General features: G+C 44.0%; 1 protein-coding gene across 2 annotated transcripts in view; it reads right to left on the reverse strand.

The window, feature by feature from the left end:
* The window catches only part of LRRC1 (leucine rich repeat containing 1), a 265,690-nt gene that overhangs the window by 18,627 nt on the left and 222,373 nt on the right, over positions 1–24,690 (reverse strand). For both annotated transcript variants that reach the window (XM_069726775.1, XM_069726776.1), the window contains exon 10: positions 20,909–20,992. In XM_069726775.1, coding sequence (XP_069582876.1) covers positions 20,909–20,992 — 84 coding nt within the window. The remainder of the gene's footprint in view (positions 1–20,908; positions 20,993–24,690) is intronic.

A 24,690-nucleotide genomic window follows, 5' to 3' on the forward strand; every position in this document is an offset into this window, starting at 1 on the left:
TCTAAAATAAGTTCAGGGTTCTTACTACCCTTTCTTTTAAGTGCCGATTTAACTGAGCCTTCCACTTCGGCCCTAATCATGGCTCTAAGACTAGAGGCAAAGTCAGGGGTCTCCTCCTGGATAGTCTTTTGGATACAATCCGCACAAAGACTTTTCTGCCACTGGGCTGTCAACGGAACTCTACAGAGGGCACATTCATTGTTCTTAGCCTTGTTGCTAGCCTTCCTCGGCGCCTGCCAAGCAAACAGAAAATGTAGCCCATTACCACCAGGGTGACATTCACGAAGATCACTCACCACCCGCTGACCATGAAGGGTACCGGATTCTGAGGCTGAATAGGAGCATGGACCACATCCCTCCTAGACGTTGAGGAGTCCTGAGATCTCCGAGGGCGATTGCTACTCATTCTACTGGAGCGTCTGCTCCCTTTAACACGTTGGTGGGCAGGTGAATCACCTGACCTGGGCTCATGCTGCTGCTGCTGCTGTAAAGGCTGCTGCTGCTGCTCCATAGTATTCTCCATCTCTGGAGACCTTAACGAAGTGAGCGGCGTTTCTACATCTTTACACCCTTAAATAGGGTGAACCGCCGTGCCCACCGCCTCTTCCAGGCCCTGAAATAGCTTCTCCCCCTCCCGTAGACCCACCGGGAAGCCTGGAACGATGCCGGTGATCGGAGCGATGGGCGCCGCCATCTTGGATCCGGCGCGCCCGGAAGTGACTGCTCACAGAGGGGGAGAGCGGCGTGGGAGACACAGAAGGGCCCCAGGACCACGAACCATGGCTGACCCGACGCCCGCACGTGCGCCAGAGCCCGGAGGATCTGCGGATGGCGCTTCCAGCTTCCTGAAGGCCGGCATACAGGCGCCCTGCCTGTTCTTCCAGTACCGGGACAGGAGCGGGTAAGTGGAACTTCAATCAACAATACCGCCGTGATGTTCAGCACAAGGGTTCCCATCAGGACAGGAAACCCAACTGAAGCGAGGGAGAGGTACCGCCCTTTTATTTCAGTAGGTTTCCTGTCCCGACTGGGCGGATCCCTCTCTCAGGTGTGCTGTCATGGGAGACGGGAAAAAGGGGTATTCCCATCTCTAATATCCTATCCCAATATGTAGTAGGTGTAATAATATTAGCAAATATCTCCAACTAGAAGTGCAGTATAGTTTTTATGATTCGCTCAGTCTTTCATCATGTGAAGGCATTACAGGACCTTTGGTATCCATGGTTAAGTCCACTGAAAGTGGCAGCTACTTGCTAGTGGTCGTTACCATGGATACCTAAGGTCCTGCAATGACTGCACATGAGTAAGGCTATGTGCACACGTTGCAGATTACTTGCGGTTTATTAGCACTTTTGCGCTATAAAAAACGCTATAAAACCGCAAATAATCTGCATACATTAAGCATCCCATCATTTCTAATGGAATCCGCTATTTCTGTGCACATGATGTGCGTTTTTCCGCATGAAAAACGCACTACGGAAAAATAATGAACCTGTTCATTAATTTTGCGTTTTTTTTCGCGGATTTCCCACTGTCTAATGCATTGGGAAATGTTCGGGAAAAACCGCGCAAAAAACACATCAAAACCGCGCAAAAAACGCGCAAAAAAACGCATGCGGATTTCATGCGGAAATCTGGCAGAAATGTCCGGATTTCGACAGGAATTATCTGCATGAATTCCTGAACGTGTGCACATAGCCTAAAGATAAAGCGAATCAGAAAAACTATACTGCATTTCTATTTGGAGGTATTTGCTAATATTATCATTCACGCATTCAGCAAAGCATCGCATTAGAACAGCATCAAGTTAAAGGGCAGTTATTCCATGGCAGTTAGTCAGGGCAGGAGTCAGGTAACCCACACTCTGCTCTCCCTTCTATCCATGTGCAATATCCCTATCCTCCTGTGTTCCCTTGCCATCCACATACACTGCCCCATCCCCCCTCCATCACGACTCATATACATCAGCTCCTCTCTCCATCCCTCTCCCATGTAAAGCTCCCATGCACTTCTCACCTTCCTAAAAAACCTCAGCCCGTCTTGTACAAACACACTGCACAAAAAAGTCTAATAATTCGAAAACTTATTGCTTTTTATCTTCCTACTCCTACTGATTTCGGGAGATATCTCCCCCATGCCTGGTCCACCATCCCACAACCTCAACTGGTACCCTACCTCACATCAAAACCATTCTAACCTTATTAATAGTACTTGCTCTCCCTCATCTTCTTTTAATTGTGCCCTTTGGAATCCACATCCATCTGTATGTAACAAGCTTCCTTTCCTGCACAACTACGTTCTGAACAACTCTCTAAATCTATTGGCCCTCACTGAAACCTGGATCCAGGATTCTGACACTGTCTCCCCTGCTGCCATTTCCCATGCAGGCCTACAATTCTCACATTCCCCGAGACCCACAAACAGACCTGGTGGTGGAGTCGGCATACTCCTCTCCCCACAATGCACCTTCCAGGTCATCCCCCCCCCCAGCTCCATCACTCTCATTCCCTTCCTTTGAGGTCCACACCATCAGGCTTTTCTGTCCCCTCTCCCTCAGAGTAGCAGTCCTATACCGGCCCCCAGGCTCACCCACCCACTTCCTGGACCATTTCTCTGCCTGGCTGCCGCACTTCATGTCCTCAGAACTCCCAACCCTTATCCTGGGAGACTTCAACATCCCCATAAACAGCCGCACTTCTACATCTGCATCCCAGCTTCTATCACTAACCACTTCGCTCGGCTTCTCACAGCCTTCAAGCTCTGAGGCACACCAGGACGGTAACACCCTTGACCTGGTCTTTGTCCGGCTATGTTCAATCTCCTACCTAAATAACTCACCGCTTCCCCTCTCTGACCACAACATTCTCTCCTTAATGCTCACAAATCCTCGTTCACATAAGCACCCTCCTACCTACCATTCAGTCAGAAATCTACAAGCCATTAACCCTCATACACTTTCAGACTCCTTAGACTCATCACTGTCCCCAATCTCTTCTTTTTCCTGTCCTGATCTGGCAGTGCATCACTACAATGACACTCTTAGAAGCACCCTGGACTAAGTAGCTCCCCTCACCATCAGAACCTCCAAACACAGAGTAAAACAGCCCTGGCTCACATCGCAAACCCAATTTCTCCAGCGATGCTCTAGGAGTGCTGAACGGTTACGGAGGAAAACTCGCACACCAGAAGACTTCATACACTTCAAATTTATGTTAAAAACCTATAACTCTGCCCTTCACCTCGCCAAATGGACCTACTTCACCACCCTGATCTCCTCACTATCCAACAACCCCAAGAAACGTTTTGACGCCTTTCACGCTTTCCTCAGGCCAAAAGCACAAGCCCCTATCACAGACATTTGTGCTGATGACCTGGCCTCCTACTTTATAGAGAAAATAGACAATATCTGTCAGGAAATCAGCTCCCAATCACCAAGTTCAGTGACTCCCATCCCTCCCTGTATCTCCCCTGGCTCACTCTCCACATTTGATCCCATCACAGAAGAAGTCTCCAGGCTCCTCCTCTTCTCGTCCGACTACATGCACTACCGACCACATTCCCTCTCATCTCCTCCAGTCGTCACTACTCACCTAACTACAATTTTTAATCTCTCACTCTCCTCAGGCATTTTCCCGTCCTCCTTCAAACACTATCATTACTCCCGTTACTAAAGAAACCCGCCCTCGACCCATCCTGCACAAATAACTACAGACCGGTCTCCAACCTCCCCTTCATCTCTAAACTCTTGGACCTTCTGACAGCAAAATGTAAAGGTCACCACTCTCTGCTCATTCTTCTCGATCTTTCTGCAGCTTTCGACACTGTTGACCACCCTCTCCTACTCTCTAGCCTCCAGTCACTAGGCATTAAGGACACTGCTCTCTCCTGGTTCTCCTCCTATCTTTCTGACCGCTCCTTCAGTGTTCTGTTCTCTGGCTCCACTTTGTCTCCTCTTCCTCTCACTGTCGGATACCTCAGGGCTCAGTCCTTGGCCCCCTTCTCTTCTCTCTCTACACGGCCCCAATTGGACAGATCATCAACAGATTTGGCTTTCAGTACCATCTTTATGCCGACGACACACAACTATACATGTCATCCCCTGACCTTACTCCCGCTGTACTACAGAACACAAGTGACTGTCTATCAGCAGTCTCCGACATCATGTCCGCTCTCTATCTGAAACTCAACCTCTTCAAAAACTGAATTTCTTCTGTTCCCACCATCTACTAACCTCCCTAAACCTGACGTTTTCCTCTCCGTGGGTGGCACCATAATAACACCCCAGCAGCAGGCTCGCTGTCTGGGTGTTATGTTTGACTCCGATCTTTCCTTCACATCCCATATACAATCTCTTGCCCGCTCGTGCCTTTTACACTTAAGGAACATCTCTAGAATCCGCCTTTTCTCACTATAGAAACAACAAAAACCCTCACTGTTACCCTGATCCACTCCCGCCTGGACTACTGCAACGCTCTATTAATTGGCCTCCCCCTTACTCGACTTTCCCCTCTTCTAGTCTATCCTTATTACAGCAGCCAGGGTTGTCTATCTAGCTAATCGTTAGTCGGACGCGTCTGCTCTTTACCAGTCGTTACACTGGCTGCCCATTCATTATAGAATCCAATTCAAAGCACTTGTTCTCATCTCCTCACTCATGTCTGTCTATCAGCCTAACCGACCTCTGCGCTCTGCAAATTACTTTCGACTAACCTCTGTACTAAGGCTACGTTCACATTCGTGTCTTTGGACGCAGCGTTGTCGCCGCAAAACAACGCATGCGTCATGCATCCCTATCTTTAACATTGAGGACGCATAGGCAGGCGTTGCCATGCGTTTTGGTGCGTTTCGCGATGCATCTCCATTCACTAATTCCATCTATCCCCCACCCCCTGAAGATGGCTGGACCATCATTGTAAATATATCATTGTAAATGCACACCTGTACTTTGTATCTCCCCTACTTCATTGTAGATTGTAAGCTCTCACGAGCAGGGTCATCTTATGTTGCTTTAATTATTGTACTGTTAACATGGTTACTTATGACTGTTGTGTTTAAAACTGTTAAACTGTATAGCGCTGCGGAATATGTTGGCGCTATATAAAGATTATTATTACTACTACACCTGCTACATATCGAGATAGGATCTTGGAGATGGGGATACCCCTTTAATATCCCATGTACTCCATATATCCACGTTTTGACGGTCTATTGATTACATACCATCAATTATACCAATCAATATACCATCAGATGACGAAGAAGCAAACCTCCAATTTATATGTTAAAAAAATCATGAAGCAGTTTCTCACACCTTTGCGAAGGAAAAAATATTTTTACGTTTTCATGGTTTCTTGATAACATTTCAGCCTGCAATCTCAATTACACACACACACATCTAATATATAATTGCCAATCGGTTCTGTCACAGCTTCCGGCGATTGCGTCGCTATCCCACAATCCACCGCGACTAGAAGGCCACGAACTGCACCTCCACAAGTGACCGCTATTCCGAAGGGAGATCAGTGGCGCTAGCGATAGCTGGGGCTCATCTCCCGCCACAGGGACATCAGCGGCGACGCTCAGCCAATGAGCAGCGTGGGATTCAGCCAATGAGCAGTACCGCGCGGCTTTGGCGCGGGATTCAAATTCCCCGCCAAAGCTGCGCAGCACCGCTCATTGGCTGAGCTGCCTGGGATTCAAATCCCCCGCCCCCACCGGCTGAGCCAATGAGAGGTGCCGAGCGGGATTTGAATCCCCCGCCAAAGCCACGCGGAAAGGGGCGGCTCAGCCAATGAGCAGTACAGGATTCAAATCCCCCACCGGCTCATTTCACAGCACTCCCGATGCAATAGCATTGGGCCCATTTCTAATAAAAATATATACAGTGCAGACCAAAAGTTTGGACACACCTTCTTATTTAAAGATTTTTCTGTATTTTCATGACTATGAAAATTGTACATTCACACTGAAGGCATCAAAACCATGAATTAACACATGTGGAATTATATACTTAAAGTGTGAAACAACTGAAATTATGTCATTTTAGGTTTGCACACTCTTGGCATTCTCTTGATGAGCTTGTATGGGGCATCTTATGTGGATATGTGCAGCATTATATGGGGCCAATATCTGTATGGAGCATCTTATGTGGCCATGTGCAGCATTATATGGGGCAAAAATCTGTATGGGGCATCTTATGTGGCCATGTGCAGCATGATATGGGGGCAAATATCTGTATGGGGCCATGTTCAGCATTATATGGGGCAAATATCTGTATGGAGCATCTTATGCGGCCATGTGCAGCATGATATGGGGGCAAATATCTGAATGGGGCATCCTATGTGGCCATGTGCAGCATGATATGGGGGCAAATATCTGTATGGAGCATCTTATGTGGCCATGCGCAGCATTATATGGGGCAGTTATCTGTATGGAGCATCTTATGTGGCCATGTGCAGCATTATATGGGGCAGTTATCTGTATGGAGCATCTTATGGGGCCATAATCCACATTTGTGGAGCATTATACGGGGCAAATGTCTGTATGGAGCATCTTATGGGGTCATAATCAACATTTGTGCAGCATTATATGGGGCATATTTTAATATGCAGCATCTTATGGGGCCCATCAAACTGTATGGGGCATCATATGGGGCATATTTTAATATGTAGCATCTTATGGGGCCATCATGAACTGTATGGAGCATTATATGGGGCTCCTGATTCAATATGGATATTCAAAAACACAACCTACTAATGTCTCAATTAATTTTACTTTTATTGGTATCTATTTTTATTTTTGAAATTTACCGGTAGGTGCTGCATTTCCCACCCTAGGCTTATACTCGAGTCAATAAGTTTTCACAGTTTTTTGTGGCAAAATTAGGGGGGTCGGCTTATACTCGGGTCGGCATATACTCCAGTACATACGGCATATAATTCCACATGTGTTAATTCATAGTTTTGATGCCTTCAGTGTGAATGTTCAATTTTCATAGTCCTGAAAATACAGAAAAATCTTTAACCCCTTCACCCCAAAGCCTGTTTTCACCTAAGTGACAGGGCCAATTTTTACAATTCTGACCACTGTCACTTTATGAGGTCATAACTCTAAAACGCTTCAACGAATCCTGGTGATTCTGACATTGTTTTCTCGTGACATATTGTACTTCATGATAGTGGTAAAACTTCTTCGATATGACTTGCATTTATTTGTGAAAAAAACAAAAATTTGTCGGAAATTATGAAAATTTAGCAATTTTCAAACTCTTAGTTTTTATGCCCTTAAATTAATAATAATAATAATAATAATAATAATTTTTATTTATATAGCGCCAACATATTCCGCAGCGCTTTACAAATTATAGAGGGGACTTGTACATACAATAGACATTACAGCATAACAGAAATACAGTTCAAAACAGATACCAAGAGGAGTGAGGGCCCTGCTCGTAAGCTTACAAACTATGAGGAAAAGGGGAGACACGAGAGGTGGATGGTAACAATTGCTATAGTTATTCGGACCAGCCATAGTGTAAGGCTTGGGTGTTCATGTAAAGCTGCATGAACCAGTTAATTAATTTTTTTTTTTTTTTTTTAATATAGGCCACACAGGGATCGTTAGGTTAATGCATTGAGGCGGTAGGCCAGTCTGAACAAATGAGTTTTTAGGGCACGCTTAAAACTGTGGGGATTGGGGATTAATCGTATTATCCTAGGTAGTGCATTCCAAAGAATCGGCGCAGCACGTGTAAAGTCTTGGAGACGGGAGTGGGAGGTTCTGATTATTGAGGATGCTAACCTGAGGTCATCAGCGGAGCGGAGGGCACGGGTAGGGTGGTAGACTGAGACCAGAGAGGAGATGTAGGGTGGTGAGAGAGTTAGAGAGTTAGAGAGTTATATCACATAATATAGTTAATAAACAACATTTCCCACATGTCTGCTTTACATCAGCACAATTTTGGAAACATAATTTTTTTTTGTTAGGACGTTATAAGGGTTAAAAGTTGACCAGCGATTTCTCATTTTTGCAACAAAATTTGCAAAACCATTTTTTTACGGACCACCTCACACTTGAAGTGACTTTGAGGGGTCTATATGACAGAAAATGCCCAAAAGTGACACCATTCTAAAAACTGCACCCCTCAAGGTACTCAAAACCGCATTCAAAAAGTTTATTAACCCTTCAGGTGCTTCACAGGAATTTTTTGAATGTTTAAAAAAATTGAACATTTAACTTTTTTTTCACAAAATTTTTACTTCAGGTCCTATTTGTTTCATTTTACCAAGGGTAACAGGAGAAATTGGACCACAAAAGTCGTTGTACAATTTGTCCTGAGTACGCTGATACCCCATATGTGGGGGTAAACCACTGTTTGGGCACATGGCAGAGCTCGGAAGGGAAGGAGCGCCATTTGACTTTTCAATGCAAGATTTGCTGGAATTGAGATCGGAGCCCATGTCACGATTGGAGAGCCCCTGATGTGCCTAAACAGTGGAAACCCCCACAAATGACACCATTTTGGAAAGTAGACCCCCTAAGGAACTAATCTAGATGTGTGGTGAGCACTTTGAACCTCCAAGTGCTTCACAGAAGTTTATAATGTAGAGCCGTAAAAAAAAATTTATATTAATTTTCACAAAAAATGATCTTTTTGCCCCAAATTTTTTATTTTCCCAAGGGTAAAAGGATAAATTGGACACCAAAAGTTGTTGTGCAATTTGTCCTGAGTACGTCGATACTTCATATATGGGGATAAACCACTGTTTGAGCGCATGGCAGAGCTCGGAAGGGAAGGAGTGCCATTTGACTTTTCAATGCACAATTGGCTGGAATTGAGATCGGACGCCATGTCGCATTTCGAGAGCCCCTGAAGTGCCTTAACAGTGGAAACCCCCCACAAGTGACCCCATTTTGGAAAGAAGACCCCCTAAGGAACTTATCTAGATGTGTTGTGAGAGCTTTGAACCAACAAGTGTTTCACTACAGTTTATAACGCAGAGCCGTGAAAATAAAAAATATTTTTTTTTTCCACGAAAATGATATTTTATCCCCTATGTTTTTATTTTCCCAAGGGTAACAGGACAAATTGGACCCCAAAAGTTGTTGTCCAACTTGTCCTGAGAACGCTGATACCCCATATGTTGGGGGGAACCACTGTTTGGGCACACAGGAGAACTCGGAAGGGAAGGAGCCCTGTTTTACTTTTTCAAAGCAGAATTGGCTGGAATTGAGATCGGACGCCATGTCGCGTTTGGAGAGCCCCTGATGTGCCTAAACAGTGGAAACCCCCAATTATAACTGAAACCCTAACCCCAACCCTAACCCTAGCCCTAACCCTAGCCCTAATGGGAAAATGGAAATAGCATTAAGCTACTTACTGGTAGCGGCATTTTTCGGAGGCCCATGACAGCACACGAGAGAGGGGATCCGCCCTTAAGGAACAGGAAACCTACAGATACAAAAGGGCGGCACCTCTCCCCATGCATCAGTTGTATTTCAGAGCCTGAGAGGACTGCCGCGGTTAGTGGTACACAAATATACAATATATACATTATATACATTTGAAACAAAATAACCCATTATTGTAATAAGACACCATACGTGAGATTTACATATTACGCTATATACATATCAGGAAGTGCTACCCCCACGTGAATAGGGAGGGAACTAAGGGTGCTGTCATGGGCCTCCGAAAAATGCCGCTACCAGTAAGTAGCTTAATGCTTTATTCGGACTCCCATGACAGCACACGAGAGATTTACAGAGATGTAAGCTACCTTAGGGAGGGACTATAGATTGTAGCACCCTTAACCCAAAGGAAAGATCAGAGGAGGACCCCAAATCCAACCGATAGTGTTTAAAGAAAGTGGAAGGGGATGACCATGTGGCCGCCTTACATATCTGCTCCACTGACACTCCAGATCTTTCTGCCCAGGATGACGCCATGGCCCGGGTGGAATGTGCCTTTAGGTTCTGCGGAGCTGGCCCCCCACCTGCTGTATAAGCTAGAGAGATAGTTTCCCTAATCCATTTAGCCAGTAAATATTTCGATACTCTAAATCCTTTCTTTGGACCTTGGAAGGAAAGAAGCAGTGCCCCATCCTTCTTCCAATTATCAGTAGCTGAAATATACTGAAGAAGAGATCTCCTGACGTCTAACGTATGAAGCTCCTGCTCTTTAGGATTAGAGGGATTAGGAATAAAGGACGGCAAAACTATCTCCTGTGATCTATGGAACCGTGTCGCCACCTTTGGCAGATATGCTGGGTCTGGTCTAAGGACTACTCTGTCTGACAAGATTTCAGTGTATGGAGGAGCTCTGGAAAGTGCCTGTATATCCCCTATCCTGCGAGCTGAGGTTATGGCGATCAGGAAGGCTGTCTTAAGTGTCAACATTTTGATCGAGGCCTCCTGCAGAGGTTCAAAGGGGGGTTTAGTTAGAGAGGACAGAACTAAATTTAAATCCCATGGAACTGTTCTGTCTTTATGCAGTGGTGTAGATCTACTAACTGCCTTCATAAACCTCGCTATCCAGTAGTTATTCGCTATATTACAGGAAAACAGGGCACCTAAAGCTGAGACCTGTACCCTAAGGGTACTAGGAGAGAGTTTCAACTCGAACCCCTTTTGTAGGAACTCTAGGATTTGTTGTACTGGCACCCCGTCTTGGATATTAAACTTTGAACAAGACAAGAACTTTCTCCAAGTCCTAGAGTAGATTTTCGTAGTTATTTGCTTTCTACTCTTTAGGAGCGTCTCCACCAAGTTTGGAGAGAAGCCTTTTCCCATTAATAGTGACCGTTCAAACACCATGCCGTCAAATGGAGCCCCGTCACTTGTGGATGGGAGATCGGTCCCTGCGAAAGCAAGTTCGGGATCTCTGGCAGTACCCAGGGGACCGCTACAGACATTGTCTTGAGCCAGGCAAACCAGGTTCTTCTGGGCCAAAAGGGGGCGATAAGGATGACTTTCGCTCGATCCTCCCTGATTTTCCTCACCACTAGAGGTATCAGGTTCAGTGGTGGGAAAGCATAGGCTAGTGGAAAATCCCATTTTATGAGAAACGCGTCTACCGCCAGGGGATTCTCCCTGGGATTTAGGGAGCAAAAAAGTTTTACTTTTCTGTTGTTTCTGGTGGCGAATAGATCCACCACTGGTTGACCCCATCTGCGGACGACAAGATTGAAAATGTCCTCGTTGAGAGACCACTCTCCCTGTTTTAACACATTTCGGCTGAGGAAATCTGCTGCCACATTTTCTTTTCCTTTGATGTGAAGAGCTGTCAAAGATAGAAAATTGAGCTCTGCCACCTGGAACAACCGATCCGTGATCTGCATTAAAGTTTCGGAACGAGTTCCCCCTTGCCGGTTTATGTAAGCGACCGCCACTCTGTTGTCCGACAGAATTCTGACGTGCTGGCCCTGCAGATATACGAGGAATTTTTTAACAGCCAGTTCAACCGCCAACAACTCTCTTTGATTTGATGAAAATGTTGTGAAGGGTTCCCACTGTCCCTGGACCACCATGTCTCCCATATAGGCTCCCCACCCTGAAGAGCTGGCATCCGTGGTTATCACGTGGGTGACATCTATCATCCAGGGAACCCCTGCTGATAAATTTTGTTTATCTAGCCACCATCTAAGGGAATTCAATGTTATCGGCCTCAATGTCAATTTTCCATTCAATGCGCCTCCTAAGGCTCTGTCATGGAACAGGACTTCATTTTGTAGGGACCTGGTGTGGAACTGAGCCCACTTAACTGCTGGGATGCAAGATGTGAGTGACCCAAGTAGAGACATTGCTTGCCTAAGTGTCATGGAAGGTGTATTGATTGCTCTTAATACAAAACTCTGAATTTGGTCCATTTTCTCTATAGGGAGGAGACACTGCTGTGTCACTGAATTCAACATTAACCCCAGGAATTTTTGAACATTTAGGGGCTGTAATTTAGATTTTTCAAAGTTTATGATCCAACCCAACCGTTCTAGTTTGGTTTTAGCAATCTCCCATTGTGACAGACAATGATCTACCGAGTTACCTACAATGAGGAAATCGTCTAAGTAGGGGACTATAAGGATATTTGACTCTCTTAAATGCGCCATAACTTCCGCAATTATTTTAGTAAACACCCTAGGTGCCGAGGTGATCCCAAAGGGGAGCGCTCTGAATTGAAAATGTCGAATCCTACCCCCCATTAGTATCGCTACCCTCAGGTATCGTTGGAAATCAGCATGAATGGGTACATGATAGTAGGCATCTTTCAAATCCACTACTACCATGAAACAGTTGTTGAAAAGCATTTTTATTGCCGAATTGATGGACTCCATTTTGAAAGTATGTTTCACCAAAAACTTATTGAGACCCTTAAGATTTATAATGGTCCTGTAAGATTTATCAGGCTTCTGGATTAGGAACAGGGGAGAGTAAAACCCTTCCCCTGCCTGAGAATACGGCACTTCTACCAAAACATTTTTGGAACAAAGAGTCCTCACTTCCTCTTCTAGGGCGAATTGTTCAGTGGGAGATGAGCGCCAGGGTGTTAACCTAAATTTGTCCTGTGGAATATGAACAAATTCCAGCTTGAGACCATGGGAAACAGTGTCTTTTATCCAAACGCTGTTTGTGATTTTCGACCACTCTGCCGAGAAATGCAATAGTCTCCCTCCCACTGGAATTGCCAGTCATTGGTCTTGTTTTTTATTTTCCGTCTGGTTACGGCGAAACATGAGACCTGTACCTCGCTTTCGCCTATCCTCCCATCTGGGACGATCTCTCCCTGGTGAAAAGGCTCGCTTTCCTCCCCGGTTGAACCTTCTTTTGTTGAAGGGACGACGGTATGGATTGAACAGGTTGGGAAACTTTTTCTTATCATCTCCTGCTTTCTCCAGGAGTTCATCCAGGGTAGGCCCAAATAAATATTCGCCTTTACAAGGGATAGCGCAGAGCTTCGCTTTTGCCTGCATATCCCCCGGCCAGCATTTCAGCCATAGGGCTCTCCTTGCAGCATTAGAAAGTCCTGCTGCTCTAGCTGCCAACTTTACGGAGTCAATTGAGGCGTCTGATAAAAAAGCCGCCCCCTCCTGGATTACAGGTAATGCTGAGAGAATGGACTCTCTAGAGGCCCCTTGTTTTAATTGGGTCTCCAACTGGTCCAGCCAGACCATCATTGACCTTGCCGTGCAGGTTGAAGCTACCGCAGGTCTTAAGGAGCCAGCTGCCATCTCCCAGGTTCCCTTCAGGAAGGTATCCACTTTCCTATCCAGGGGGTCTTTAAGTGTTCCCATATCTTCAAATGGGAGAGAAGATCGTTTAGCTACCTTGGCAATTGCTGCATCCAGCTTGGGTGCTTTCTCCCAGTTACCTACTGCTGGGTCATCAAAAGGGTATCGGCGTTTTTGCGCAGGTGGTAAGGAGCCTTTTCTCTCAGGTTTCCTCCATTCCCTATTAATAAGATCTTGTATTTTCTCATTTAAAGGAAACACTCTGCGCTTCTTTTGCTCCAATCCACTGAACATCATTTGTTCTTTGGATAGTTGAGGCTTGGGTTCCGATATACCCATTGTGCCTCTGACCGCCTTTACCAATTTGTCTATCCTTTCTAGGGGTAGGCAAAACCGAGCAGCGTCTTCTTCCGAAGAGGAGGATGATGCTGCTGAATTGTCTGATTCTTCGGACTTGTCCTTTTCCACAGACGAATCCGATGCCCACTCAGTTCTCTGCCTAGAACCTCCTGACTGTGAAAGGTTTTTAAAGGACTCTTTAACCTCCATTCTAATCATCTCCTTGAGACTGGCCGTAATAGAGGAGGATTCTTCGGCTACCTACGGGGATAAGTAAGGTAGACTAGAGTGTAAAATCTACATGCTATACCCCCTCCCCTCCTTCCAGAACCTCACCGTCTGCTGGATACAGGGGTCACATAGTTTTTTAGGGTGTGAGTCAGGCAAGGGAACCCCGCAGATGGCACATTCCCTATGCTTCGCCTTACTGACGTTTTTCCTTCCCTGCATAAAACACATGAGGGGAGACTAGTCACTAAGTGAACTTTCTCGAAGATCACTTACCAGTGGCTGCTCACACCCAGAAATACCGAAGCACGAGGGGGATCCTTTTTGACTGACCCTCCAGACCCCTGTCTGGAGGAGCTTCTGCGGCCCGAACCATCGCTCCTTTTTTCATGTTCCTTCTCCTTGGGTCTCTGGGATGCTTGTTCCAGCAGCACAACCTGCTGATCCTGATCTGAATCCATTTTCAGTAAATTGGAGCCAGAACCCGGGAACATGCTGCTGGAGCCGCCTTATAAGGCCCCTCCTTCGGTCAGCGCACCTTGCCCAGCTTGCTTGTTTAATTTTCCCGCCCCCCCGCAGCTGTGGGGAATCAATCATCGCTCCGGAGGGATTGCGGCATGATCTCCGGTGGGCGCCGCCATCTTGGAGCCCCCGCGCATGCGCAGGAGCTTACCGATCCGGAAGACGTCGCTGGCTCCGCCCCCCGACGTCACCACAGCTTACAGCGCTTCCTGTCAGCGCTGCAGCTCTCGTGGAACGCCGAGGCCGGCCAGCTACGATCCGATCGGCGCCCCCCAGATGCCGCCGCGCTCCCCCCTGCTCCAGAGAGACCCACAGCCCACGGGAAGGGCGACTTACCAGACGCTGGCCCCGGAGACCGGACACCCCCTGGCGACCGCTCCTCGCTGCCTAGTCACCGCCGTGCCGCCCTGCCAGGGCCACCGTGACTACTTCAGGTACCCGCACCGGCCGAAGTGGGAGACCCTCTCGCCACCAGAATCGGTCCGGCCGGCCTGGACTCCTGTAGTATCTATAGGCATCCAGTCCCTTCAGGAACAGGAAACCAACTGATGCATGGGGAGAGGTGCCGCCCTTTTGTATCTGTAGGTTTCCTGTTCCTTAAGGGCGGATCCCCTCTCTCGTGTGCTGTCATGGGAGTCCGAATAAAAATACATTTTATTATTTTTTCCTAACTAAGGGGGTGATGAAGGGGGGTTTGATTTACTTTTATAGCGTGTTTTTTAGCGGATTTTTAGGGTTGGCAGCCGTCACACACTAAAATACGCTTTTTATTGCAAAAAATAGTTTTTGCATCACCACATTTTGAGAGCTATAATTTATCCATATTTTGGCCCACAGAGTCATATGAGGTCTTGTTTTTTGCGGGACGAGTTGACATTTTTATTGGTAACATTTTCGGGCACATGACATTTTTTGATCGCTTTTTATTCCGATTTTTGGGAGGCGGAATGAACAAAAACCAGCTATTCATGAATTTCTTTTGGGGGAGGCGTTTATACCGTTCCACGTGTGGTAAAATGGATAAAGCAGTTTTATTCTTCGGGTCAGTACGATTACAGCGATACCTCATTTATGTAATTTTTTTTATGTTTTGGCGCTTTTACACAATAAAAACTATTTTATATAAAAAAATAATTGTTTTTGCATCGCATTATTCTGAGAGCTATAACTTTTTTATTTTTCTGCTGATGATGCTGTATGGTGGCTTTTTTTTTGCGGGACAAGATGACGTTTTCAGCGGTACCATGGTTATTTATATCCGTCGTTTTGATCGCGTGTTATTCCACTTTTTGTTCGCCTGTATGATAATAAAGCGTTGTTTTTTGCCTTTTTTTTTTTTTTGCGGTGTTCACTGAAGGGGTTAACTAGTGGGATAGTTTTATAGAGCGGGTCGTTACAGACGCGGCGATACCAAATATGTGTACATTTATTGTTTTTTTTTTTTTACATAAATAAATGGATTTATTGGGAAATGTTTTTTTTTTTATTTGGGGATTTTTTTTTATTTTTTTTTTACACATTCTATTTTTTTTTTTTTACTTTCTAACATTGTCCCAGGGTGGGACATCTCTGTATTAGATCAGATCGTTGATCTGACACTGTGCATAGCACACTGTCAGATCAACGATCTGACAGGCAGTTTAGGTGGCTTTCTGGCGCCTGCTCTCAGCAGGCGCCGGCTAGCCAGGTCACTTCATGACCCGGAAGGAGTCCGGCGGCCATCTTGGATCCGGGGACTCCTTCCGGGTCACCGGAGCAACGCGATCTCATTGCGTTGCTCCGGTGGGAGAGCGCAGGGAGCCCCCGTCCCTGCGCGATCCCCCTCTATGCCGCTGTCACTACTGACAGCGGCATCAGAGGGGTTAAATGCCCGCGATCGGCGATAGTGCCGATCGTGGGCATTGCTGCGGGGTGTCAGCTGTCATATACAGCTGACACCCGCACCCGATCACCGCGGCGCTCAGCGCGAGACCGAGGTGATCGGTGCGCCGTACTAGTACTGCTGCTGGCACTAATGCAGTGCCGGCAGCGCAGTACTAGTACGGCGCATGTCACGAAGGGGTTAAAGGAGATGGTGTGTCCAAACTGTACTGTATGTGTGTGTGTAATAAAAATATATATATATATATATATATATATATATATATATATATATATACCAAAAAAGAAAAGGAACAGCACAGAAATACTTAACTTCAGGTGCAAAGCCCCAAGACGATCCGTCCAGCGATCATCCACACTTATAAATATCAAAAAATGAGGCAGCACTCCATAGCAAATGTCAAAAACGTGCAGGGTTTAATATACCCACATCTTGTGGCGACGTTTCAGCTCGCAATGAGCTTTTCTCAAGCTTGAGAAAAGCTCATTGCGAGCTGAAACGTCGCCACAAGATGTGGGTATATTAAACCCTGCACGTTTTTGACATTTGCTATGGAGTGCTGCCTCATTTTTTTTATTATATATATATATATATATATATATATATATATATATATATATATATATATATATATATATATATATATATATATATATATATCTATCTATCTATCTATCTATCTATATATATATATATATATATATATATATATATATATGTATATATATGTATTATACATACACACACTGGAAACTGAAGTGTATATACATATACACACACACACACACACACACACATATACAATGTGTGACTACCAACACTTCAGTTTTAATCTCATGGCAGTCAGTGTAGGGGAAGGGAAGAAAACTGATAAGTTTAACATGCAAAAACTGGTGAAAAAAATCATTTAACAGGAATAACTATTTTCATGGATATCATTTTACACAAAGTGCAAAACAAAATACATGCAGAAAGTTTCCATATTCAGATTTTATTTGGATTTTTAGCATAGAATCAACAGTAAAATCTGCATAAAATCCTAAATGTGTGAATTAAAGCCCCAACAGCAACTAAGCATCTATCATCAACCACAAGCTTTATTGTGCAGCTTCTATTGCAATCAAATCAGACTTGTCGCAGGTATTTCATGCAGAGCGGGATAGAAAGACAGTGATGATAAACTGGTTACAATATATTCTTCATGGTCAAGGGAATGATGAAAATGGTAAAGCTACATTATAGGAATAAATGAATGCTGCTGATCAATAGGTAATGCATAGAAAAAACTACTACTGACACTGAACATTGTTCAGCATAATACAGATTGGTGCACAGCCTTATCTTGGACTAATCATTATGCAATATATTATAACAGCTATTAGTAATTAGTTATATAAGGCTAGGTTCACATGTTGCCTTTTTGCGGCTTTTAATGCACATTTTAAGCTGCGTTTTACAGTACCAGCAAAAGCTACGAGATTTCAGAAATCTCATGTAAATTGTTTTTTTCACCTGATCGACTTGGAATTGTGGTATTTTTGCAAACTGCAGCATGTCAATTCTTTCAGCGTTTTGTGACCCGTAGAAAGCAATGCATAAGTGCAAAAATTAAGCAAAAACATAGTATAAAAATGGAGATATTTGCTGCATTTTTGGTGTAAAAACCTTAATAAAGCTGCATCCTGATTTTTTTTTTGGGGGGGGCATTATAAGATTAGACCGGATGGTACTATCCTGCTCAGCCTGCACTAGCAATAAGCAGCAGGTGTAATATGGTATTATGTTTCATTTCTATAAGTGTAAAGAACAGATCATGCCATGTGAAGCTAATAAGGAAAAGGACATTGATGAAATAACGGCTTCATGGTGCTGATGTTAATTCACATCATCTCAGCGGATGCACGGTGCTTCGCAAATTTATCAATGAGACATGCAATGCATTCACATTCTCAACACAGGCAAGTGTATCAGGTCAGTGACGTACAGGCCTGGAATCTGGAAAATGATATATGCCGACTGCAAGGAGAGGTCACATCAAAGTCTAGAATAACTGCGGAGTACAGGGTGAGCGGCCGCTGGGTGCCAGAGACTATGATCTGTCAGTGAAAGTGCCGGGCATGCTTCTAGCTGCCACTCAGAGGAGCGATGGCTGCAGTCGCACCAGCACGTCTGGATGACTGAAAATCATTGGCTCCCAAAAGATACCAAGACCACTGTCTACCGGTGGCCACACTTTGATGAGAACCTGTCAGCGGATATATGCTGCCCAATCGTTCCAGCAACTGTCAGAAACCTATATTTACGGGTAAATTTAGTTCCCAAGTGCCCATAAGGGGCCTATATTTTAAAGTTCCAACACAAACCACCTACTTTTTTAAAACTATATCCCTTACAGTAGTCAATTCATTTGTTAACCATCCAGATGTGCCACATGAACGAACACAAAATTTAAAAAAAAATTCCATGTTTTCTGGGTTTTACACCCAAATTTCTCATTATTACAAGGGGTAATAGAATTTGTGACCCAATTTCTGCCAAGGTCAGCAGTACCCTATACATGGTCGTACTCTACTGATTGGGCACAGAAGGGAAGGAGTGCCATCTGGATTTGGATTGACAATTTTACTGGGTTGTTTTTTTGTTAGCCATGTTTCATTTGCAGAGTCACTGAGGTATTAGTACATAGGAAACCCACAGAACTTACTTAGAAATTATACCCTTCAAAGAATTCCTATAATGTGTAGTGAAGATTTTTAACCCATAGGTGTCTTGCAGATTTTTTTTTTTACCAATTTTGGTAATTATGGTCTATCCTAAGGATAGGTCATCAATGCTTAAGTAGAGGACACACTCTGTAATACCAATAATCCTGGTGGTCTAAGTTCTCATCTGTGAGTATACCCTGTGTCCTAGTGTTCTTAAAGGGTTTAATACTAGTATTCCTGGTGGTTTAAAGCACTGAATGGGTTAATCTAAACCACTCAGTCTATAGCACTGAATAGTTTGACTTGGTGATCTAGGGCAGTAAAATAAGGCATGTGTGCACAATTATTAGGCAAGTCCGTATTTTAACTATAATTTTCATGCAGATCTTCCAACTCCAAGCTGTATAAACTAGAACGCTTATTGGATGAAGGAGGTCAGGTGATGTGCACTTACATAATGAGGGAGGGTGAGGCCTAAGGACACAACACACTTTATCAAGTTGTGCAAATTATTAGGCAGCTTGTTTTCCTCAGGCAAAATGATTTAAAAGGAAGGTGCTACAATTTATATATTAATAAGGTACCGTAATCAATTATTTTTCACCCCGGGACAATTTTCTGTTTTTCCTCCCCTTCTTCCAAGAGCCATAACTTTCATTTTCCTACGCCTTGAGAAAGTCACCAGGCAAAACGTACATCGGAGTTCTGGGGTTTCCTATCCGGTGTTATTCCTTGCTTATATGGTTTGTCTAATATTTGCGGAAGTTTTTTTTATACTTCTAAAAGTATCAATCCACTTGTAATTTTTCGATATATCTGTATGAATTGTGCCTGCTGCTACATCTATATACAGATCTAGAATTTCTTTTAAGGACAATTCCATAGATTATTATTTTATTATACCAAGCCTACACATTTCACTGTGAAATTCCCTTTGTATATGGTCCTCTCCCTTCTATATATATATTTTTGTGATTTTTATCTAGATGTATTAATAAATTATATTTATCAAATAATATTTCTTAGGTTTGTTTATTCACGTTCATTAGTAAAATGCTGTAACTATTTTTACGTCAATATACCATGATGCGGGCTTGGTTTTTGTGGGACGAGTTGTACCTCTGGGATACATGTTTTGATCGGCTGCTCTGCCATTTTGTTGCAATGCTGCAGTGGCCAAAAAACACAATGCTGGCTTTTTGAACTTCTTCTACGCCATTTATTGATCATATTAATTTTTTTTATATATTTATAGCTAGGACTTCTTTGAATGTAGTGATATAAAATGTGTACTTTTCATTTTTTTTAATTTTCAATGGGGCAAAAACGGGGATGATTTGAATCTGGGTTTATAAAAAAAACAAAGTTACACACGGGTATAAGGGTATAAATATATATATATATATATATATATATATATATATATATATATATATATATATATATATATATATATATATATATATATATATATATATACACACACACATACATACATATACACATTTAATTTCTTAAATATTCAGGTTTATTAACCATCAGGACTGACTGACAAATCTGCAGTTGTTCTATAATGAAATAATGAAAAATACACATTGCCTGATAATTTCTGCACACAGTGGACTCATTCTAAGCCTTCAGTGGTGCTCATGTAATAGAAAAATTAATCTGACAGTTCCATTTCCCATTTCTTGCTGCACTGTTCGATAAGACAGAGGAGTATTACTGATGGCTGCACATTTCTCGCGATTCACGAGCGCTTGGTTCACTAAATAAAGGGAGAGCTCCTGCAGTCTACAGGGGAGCACACTTGCCCTGAGCCGCGTGACCATGCTGCCGTGTAGCATACAAGAAATAGTTGGGGCAGGAGGATTTTTTTGTCTCCTCAATACTACTTCTAATTTGTAATGACATTAATTTTAGCTGTAAACCTAAAGAAATCTTTAGAAGTAGAACTTGCCATAGAGACAACTTCTATTTGGCAGAATCCATACATTTGGCTCACTCACCTCCTTTGGCAGGGACATTAATTTATTCCTATCAACATTCAAGTTGTTCAGCTTCTTTAGTTTCCCAATGCTTCTTGGCAAAACCTGAGGATATAAACAAAACGATCTGCATAAATTGAGTTTTAGCTTGCAAAATGGTGTTAAACTGTGACAGTGCTGGAGAACGCAAGAAATCAAATTAGGGTTAAAGTATGCTTTTCTTTCATCACGTACCAGGGAAGAAAAACGTACTTCAGTTTTATCAGCGATGAGGTATGTGTTACTGTCATTTTGTATGTATGTACATAGGAAATCAAGCAATTATTGTAACTTGAAACACAGAATTTGTGTATGTGTACCAGAATCTGCCTGAAGTAGTGCCACAAAAGTGCCCCATAAAAAGGTGCATTTAGAAAACCTGAAGAGGTTAAAAGAAGTGACCAGCCCATTCATTGGGCAGCTTCCGCTGGGAAACAGCTCGCTCTATACTTGGCAGTAAAGAGTGAAAGGCGCCACCGACAAAACTGCCACAAGTACGAGACCGAAGACGCATCAGGAAAACGACCGGCAGTTTCCAGCAGCGGTGTTGCCTGGGGAAACGCGTCGGCTACACCAGAGTCTAAATGGTGCCATGAGCACATACAATCTGAATATCATGTTAAGGTGTGAAATGAGTAACACACAGAGTAGCCCTGATCCATCAACAATGGCTATGTTCTTGGCAGTCTTGATGAGAGGACGAGGTGGGAGTCAGGCTTCTGATTCAGCCAGAAATCTCACTTAAGACATGAAGGGGAGTGAGATTTTTGGCATAAGCAATGTCAGCGCTCGTCTCGTGAATTAGACGAGCTGTAGTTCCATGCTAAGCCCATTTAAGCAGAGCTGGAGGAAAATGTTGTTAAAGGGAACCGGTCACCCCCAAAAATCGATGGTGAGGTAAGCTCACCATCAGGGGCTTATCTACAGCATTCTGTAATGCTGTAGATAAGCCGCCGATGTAACCTGAAAGAGGAGAAAGAGGTTAGATTATACTCACCCAGGGGCGGTCCCGCTGCGGTCCGGTTCGATGGGTGTCTCAGGTCCGGTCCGGGGCCTCCTATCTTCATTCTATGACGTCCTCTTCTTGTCTTCGCGCTGCGGATCCAGCGCAGGCGTACTTTGCCCTGTTGAGGGCAGAGGAAAGTACTGCAGTGCGCAGGTGCCGGAAAGGTCAGAGAGGCCTGGCGCCTGCGCACTGCAGTACTTTGCTCTGCCCTCAACAGGGCAGACAAAGTATGCCTGTGCCGGAGCCGCGGCGTGAAGACCAGAAGAGGACGTCATGGAATGAAGATGGGAGGCGCCGGACCGGACCTGAGACACCCATATGACCGGACCGCAGCGGGACCGCCCCTGGGTAAGTATAATATAACCTTTTTCTCCTCTTTCAGGTTACATCGGGGGCTTATCTACAGCATTACAGAATGCTGTACATAAGCCCCTGATGACGGTGAGCATACCTCACCATGGATTTTGGGGGGTGACAGGTTCCCTTTAAAACATCAAAAGTCGCAACCTTTTGGTGAAACTAATTTGCGCTAACATTTTGTTACAAAGTTTTTATGCCTCTTTTTGCAAAAGCTTTAATGAATCGGGGCAATCATCTTGGATGATGGCTTTTTAACAGGCAATCCCAACATGTGTTGTGGCTGTCAAACAGCCACGAGACATGCAGGCACAGGGACTCAAACATTTTTCGAGCACGCTGAAGACACTTAACACCCGAGCATGCTGGGTAACACATTATCCGAGCATTTTCCCTCATCACTAATGACCACGTCTTCACCATGTTGTGCTTTCTCAGAAAAAAGCAGATGAGACTAGACGTGTATGGAATATCCTCGCTTTACAGAAGTAAATGGAGTACAAATGTAGCACTGAAGAGACACCAATCAGTCTGGACTTGGCATATTAAAGACACAGTTTTGACTGGATTAAGCCTTTAAGTTGCTTAAAATCGAACTAGCCCAGTCACAGTTCTCACTATAAAACAGTACTAGGCACACAAAAATGGCACCCTGATGGTTAGGGGCACTACAGGATGGCATCTCAGGCACTTGTGGCACCCAGGCCACAGCTTGTGTACTCCAGCTACAAAGTTTTACAGAAAAAAAAATTACACTGTACTTAATAAATTTATAGGGGGACAAAGAAAAAGAAGAACAGAGCGGATTGTTTTCATACTTCTATGACTAGAGCAATTTTCATGTTTCCCCCCAGGAATTTGCTTTCTTCCTTAGTTTAGACATATGCATTGTTCCCTCATGACAAGATTTTGCCTTTGAAAAATATCTATTTATTGCTCTCATGTACAGACAGCAGAAAATAATGTATTATGATTGCTCGTGAAGCGGCTGCTACACAATGACATCCATCTAAAGATTCCCTGCTGGAAGCCTTGTTATGTAGTGGAAACCCTTTTCTGGTATAAGGCAGAGAAAACGGCCAACATCACTATAACGAGAGGGGTAGAATGAAAGACTGACCAAAACCATGAAGGGAAGAACTGGAGTCACATTTTGTATGTGTTAGAAAAAAATTAAAAAGATGAAAGAAAATTTTAAGCATATTTTATTGGGGCTTTTTTTGGCCTTTGCACTCATTCTTTGATGGTATTCAAGACCTTAGGAGAAGCCTAGAGAATAAATTCCATGCACACATTTTTGTGTAACATTGGGAGCGGCATGTTTTTAGCATAAAACGGAAAAAAAATAAAGCATGGAAAATCTGCAATCTGCATAAAAAATGGTGGCATTTCTCCAGTGTTTGCTAATTAAGCAAACATAGGGAAGCTATCCAATATAAAAAAAATTCTGCTGATAGAGAGAAAACTAAATTGGTCACAGGGCTTATGCTGCCTTGTTTGAGAATAAAGCAGTGACAAGGACTAGGCTTCCACCACAGGGTCAGTAACTGAACTCCCAGCAGGAGCAGAGGGCAGAGCAAGAGTTTTCCCCCTCCCTCTTGCTGCCAATTGATGGCTCACCCCGTATACATATAGGAAGGCGGCTGTTAGAGGGGCGAGTGGACGGGGAGTAGGGGGTGAGCTGGAAGCTCATGATCATCATGTACTCACTCACAAAAGGAGACGGCCACAAGCGTTTAAGGTACACAAGAGCTAAGAAACCTCGATTTCTGAAAAAAGTAAGAAAACAAATGCCCTGCTATGTACCGTAATCACTACATTGTGCCATCATTGCATAAGACTGCATAAACCTCGAGACAGGTCCCCTATAAGTCATCCATAATGATGACAAATGACATGACACAAACAGCCAAGGTAACTTTTTGTCCAAAGTGGCACCACTCACTAAAATTAATCCACTGGGTCATGTGAGCAAAAGGTTTCATTCAAAGCATGATTATCGTCCGAAAAGCCCAAAGATGGAAGGCATTTGGATTCTAAAACTTCCACCACAAATGCCAAACAGCAGCTATTTTTTTTTAGGATGACTTGTATAAGTCTTCCTCTTACACCCTTACGGCCAATACACCCCAAACAACTGGTGTGTAGTACAGATACTGCCTAAGGGTGCCGTCACACATAACGATATCGTTAACGATATCGTTGCTTTTTGTGACGTAGCAACGATATCGTTGACTAAATCGTTATGTGTGACAGCAACCAACGATCAGGTTCCTGCTGGGAGATCGTTGGTCGCTGGGGAAAGTCCAGCACTTTATTTTGTCGCTGGATCTCCCGCTGACATCGCTGAATCGGCGTGTGTGACGCCGATTCAGCGATGTAGTCACTGGTAACCAGGGTA

The sequence above is a fragment of the Ranitomeya imitator genome, chromosome 5, assembly GCF_032444005.1.
Source record: "Ranitomeya imitator isolate aRanImi1 chromosome 5, aRanImi1.pri, whole genome shotgun sequence".
Lineage (NCBI taxonomy): Eukaryota > Metazoa > Chordata > Amphibia > Anura > Dendrobatidae > Ranitomeya > Ranitomeya imitator.